This window comes from Hipposideros armiger, unplaced genomic scaffold (assembly GCF_001890085.2).
Source record: "Hipposideros armiger isolate ML-2016 unplaced genomic scaffold, ASM189008v1 scaffold_67, whole genome shotgun sequence".
NCBI classification, from domain to species: Eukaryota; Metazoa; Chordata; class Mammalia; order Chiroptera; family Hipposideridae; genus Hipposideros; species Hipposideros armiger.
The window spans coordinates 3,691,416-3,695,692 of record NW_017731417.1 but is presented as its reverse complement, the minus strand read 5'-3'; the positions used below and the strand labels follow the sequence as shown (position 1 = coordinate 3,695,692).

General features: G+C 48.8%; 1 protein-coding gene across 2 annotated transcripts in view; it reads left to right on the top strand.

Annotated features, from left to right (window-relative positions):
• Window positions 1–312: 312 nt before the first annotated feature.
• The window catches only part of RPS6KA5 (ribosomal protein S6 kinase A5), a 178,943-nt gene continuing 174,978 nt past the window's right edge, over window positions 313–4,277 (top strand). Inside the window, exon 1 of one of the 2 annotated variants that reach the window (XM_019642361.1) lies at window positions 313–761. In XM_019642361.1, coding sequence (XP_019497906.1) covers window positions 662–761 — 100 coding nt within the window. In that variant the 5' untranslated portion in view covers window positions 313–661. The remainder of the gene's footprint in view (window positions 762–4,277) is intronic. The other variant, XM_019642359.1, reaches the window with a different exon arrangement.

Here is a 4,277-nt window from a genome sequence, read left to right as displayed (position 1 = left end):
GTGATTGGCAGACCAAACGTTAAAATCAGCCCTCCCCGCCCTTTCAGCATTAGCCAATCAGAGACCCCGAGAGCCTCCTGACTACTAGACACTGTTTACTAACAGATTGAAGCTGGGGAATAGGGGTGTGACCATTCTGGGGAGGTCAGGGAAGGGAAGGTCCTGACTGCGCGTGCGCATCAATGGCAGTGGGCGGGGCACAATCTCGGCTCTCACCAATCGGATCGGTCGCGCTCCTCCCTCTCCTGCCTCCCCGCCAAGCAACAACAATTCGAGGAGCGGGGCGGGGTAGCTCGGGAAGCGTCAGAGCGGATTGCCCAATGGAAGCCAGCGTTGACATATGCGCGCGCCCTGTGCCCAATAAGCGATGGCGGCTCGAATGGCTCCTGTACCTTGCTGGCTGTGGGCGGAGCGGCTTGAAGGAGGAGGCGGCTGACCAGGGGGCGGTTTGGTTGCGCTGTACTAGCGGTGCCCGCCGTAGGGGAAGGAGGCGGAGAAGCGAGCCGTGCGGCCAGAGCGGGAAAGAGACTCGTCTCTGCGTCCGAGTTCTGGAGCCGCTGCACCGCGGCTCCTGGGGCTGCAGCGGGAGCTGTGAGGGGCCGGGCGTCCGCTGTCTCTCTGGTCCCCTCGTAGAACCCCGCGGGATCGGAAAACGGAGAAGATGGAGGAGGGCGGCAGCGGCGGCGGCGCCGCGGGGACCAGCGGGGACGGAGGCGCCGGGCGAGAGCAGCTCCTCACTGTCAAGCACGAGCTGCGGACGGGTGAGCGACCCCGCCCTCTGCCGGCCAGGCCCGGCGCGGAGGCGCGCCCCGAGGGCACGCGGGTGCCCGCGCGGGCCGGGGGACGCGGGGCTGGGCAGTCGCCGCGGGGGGCGGGCCCGGGGCGGGGCCTGGCGGGCNCTGGCAGTCCACTTTGGGCTAGAACCTATTCTAGATGCCAGGGATACCGAGATGAGATGGCCAAGCTACCCCCAAGTCTACAAGCTGGTCCATGCCTGCCTCCAGCCCTTCCTCTCACTCTCCTTTCTTGGTGAAGGACCCAGGGCCTCCTCCCATCAAAGGTAAACCTCTCAGTCAGCTTAGGCTCCCAGCCCCACCCATTTTTCAGATTCTCTTCATTGTTTCTCCAGCCTCTTCCCCATCCACCCATCTCATCACCATCCAAACATGTTCCAGCATTTATAATCTTAAAAAAAATCATCAAATAGAAAATTACCATTAGAATATCACAGTCATAACTGCTGTAGGCCATCTCCACCACTGGATGCTAAAATTAATGGGTGAAAGTCTAAGGAGAAACAGGATATTTGCATAGTCTAAAAGTATTTCACAGGCCTCCCAGGATTCAATAATTACAATGGGGAAAATAATAACTTTAGAGTAGAGAAACACGGCAAACACCACCTTAACCAAGTGTTCAAGGTTAACCTCACAAGTACTAAGAATATAAACTTCTTATACTCCTAATAAGATGAATTGATGAAGAGCATATCACCTCTGCAGCACTCTTGACAAAAAAATGTGCAACTTCAACTGAATCACAAGAAAATATCAGGCAAACCCAAATCAAAGGGCATTCTACAAAATACTTGTCCAGTATTTTTCCAAAGAGCTTAGGTCATGAAGTTAAGGCAAGACTAAAGAACTGCTACAGATTGGGAGAGACCAAGGAGCCATGACAATGAAATATAATGTGAGGTCCTGGATTGGATCCTGGCACAGAGAAAGGGCATGGTTGTGTTCCAATGAAACTTTATGGACACTGAAATTTCAATTTCACAGTTTTCACGTGTCACAGTGTACCCTTCTTTTCTTTCTTTTTCAACCATTGAAAAATATAGAAACCATTTTTTTTGTGTGTGAAAAAAATGGTAAAATCTGTGGTCTTTATTTAATAATATACTAGTGTTAATTTCTCAGTTTTGATGATTAAACTATGGTATGTAACATATTAACATGAGGGGAAGCTGAGTGGAAATTCTGTACTGTTTTTGCAACTCTTCTGCAATTTTAAAAGTGTTTAAAAATAAAAAGTAAACAAACAAACCAACAAAAACCTCCCTGGATCCTTCCTTCAGAGGCAATCTCCTCGAAGAAGATGTCCACACACACCGTTTTGATTCCACCTCCCATTTGCTCTACCCAAACTGCCTTGGCTATTGTCACCAATGGCACCGAAGTTGGAAAATTCTTGGGATCTTTCCAGGCCTCATTTTACGCGACCTCTCAGGGCACGTGACATAGCTGACCGCTCCCTCCTTCTTGAAACACTTTGGCTTCTAAGAAACAAAACTCTCCAGGTTTTCCTCCTACATCTCTGGCTCCACCTTTCATTCCAATGTCACAATGGAATTCCTTAGACTTCTGTCCTGCGCCCCTCTTCGCTCCTGCACGTTCTCTCCCCAGGTAATCTTATTCATATCTGGCCTCAAATAGCATCTATATGCCAATGATTCCTCTATCCTAAATCTCTAGGCAGTGCTCCAGACTCATATATCCACATAGCTACTTAATATCGGCATTAGATGTTTCGAAATTAAACTCTTGGTATTCTCTCTGACATGTGCTTTTCCTTTAATTCACCCATCTCCTTAAATGGTACCACCATTCTCTTCCATCCACCCAGTTGCTCATGCGAGAAATTTTGATTTCAGATACCCCTTTATCCCTCACGCACCAAATCCAATCCTTTATGAAGTCCAAAATGTACATCTAGAAACATTCCATTTCTTTCACTATCCACTACACCCACTGTCATCTTTTGCCCAGACTACCGTGATAACCTCCCGACTGGTCTCCCTCCAGCCCAGTCTCCAAACACTAACCACAGGGACCTTTTGAAAATACTACCCCAATTATATCATTCCCCTGTTAAATTTCTTCCATTCCTTCTAAATTCAAACAGGAAAAAAACTCCAAAAATATTAATAAGTCCTACCACACACTCTGTGATTGGGTATCTGCCTGCCTCTCTCACCTCATCTCTTGCTTACTGTATTATGGCCCTATTGGCTTTCTCTCAATCCCTAAAATACAGTGGGCCCTTTGCTTGCGAAATCATCAGGGTAGGCTAGATGATGCTTCGATAGCAAGCAACCCCAACATCGCAACAGTTTATGCCTAATAAGATTTATTTATTGCTCACATGACAGTCCAATGTAGGTCAAGGTGGCTCTTCTTCAAGTGGAGACTCAGGGGTTCAGGGTTCTTCTAAACTGTGGTANTTTGCTTTGTTTTGCTTTTTGTTGCTTCCAGAAGATTTCAGGGTGGAAGGATGGGGAAGAGGGGAGTAAAAATGGCTTCCCTTTCTTTCACTGAATATATATGTGATGTGCGTGCCTCTAAAGTCTCTCCCATCTGCGCCATCGCTGGCACAGGTCCACGCAGCCAGATCTCAGAGCAGCTCTTCCAACTCAGCTGAGTGCTGTGGATCTGGCACATTCGGGGTGTGACTCAGCTTTGTGGGTACTCCCTGGGATATCAGAGGGTAGAGTGAGAAACTGCCTGCATGCTCCTGCCCCCCACATAGAATTTCCTTCCTGTTTGTGAACTCAGGGTATATGTGTGCCTTCTCAACATCCTTTTGGGGAACAGTGGCAACATGACCACTTCAGCAGTGGATGAGTGTCTTCCAAGAACGTGAGCTTCACACTCCCTAACTGTTGGTCTCTGCATCCTAAAAATTAGTCCCTTAACCTTACCGGGTCGACATCACACAGCGAAGGTTCTGACAGGGTCAGAAACAGAATCAAGATGTGGATAATGTTGTTTTTGATTTTTTTGAAGGAATTCCTTTCTCATCTGAATATACATCTGAGTGTTATCATGGAGCCAATAAAAAGGGGGCCTGGTCCTAATTCTTATAAATCCAAAGGTGAGGAGCTTCCCACTCACACTGCATGAAATAATGGGTTCATTAACTCCTAATTGCTCACACCAACGGGGCTGATCCAAGTTTGCTTTAGCCCTCACCCCAAGCTAAGGATCAATGAAGCCACACAGCATGGTGCCATAGATGCAGGCTCAGAAGATAAGGGGGTGAGCAGGGGCCCCAATCCGGTGCCAGGTACCAGCAGGCCTGGCAAAGGCAGTTTCTATGGGAACACATATATTTGCAAGCTTTTTTTCTCTAGTACCCTTCCCGGCCTTCGTGGAGTATCGGACTTTCTCACCGACACCTTCCCTTCCCCAGCCCTTTGATGGACAGACCCTCCCTTCCTACTTGTCCGTCTCTCAGGGCAGGAGGGAGCAGCGATATTTCCAGCAACTACATCCAGA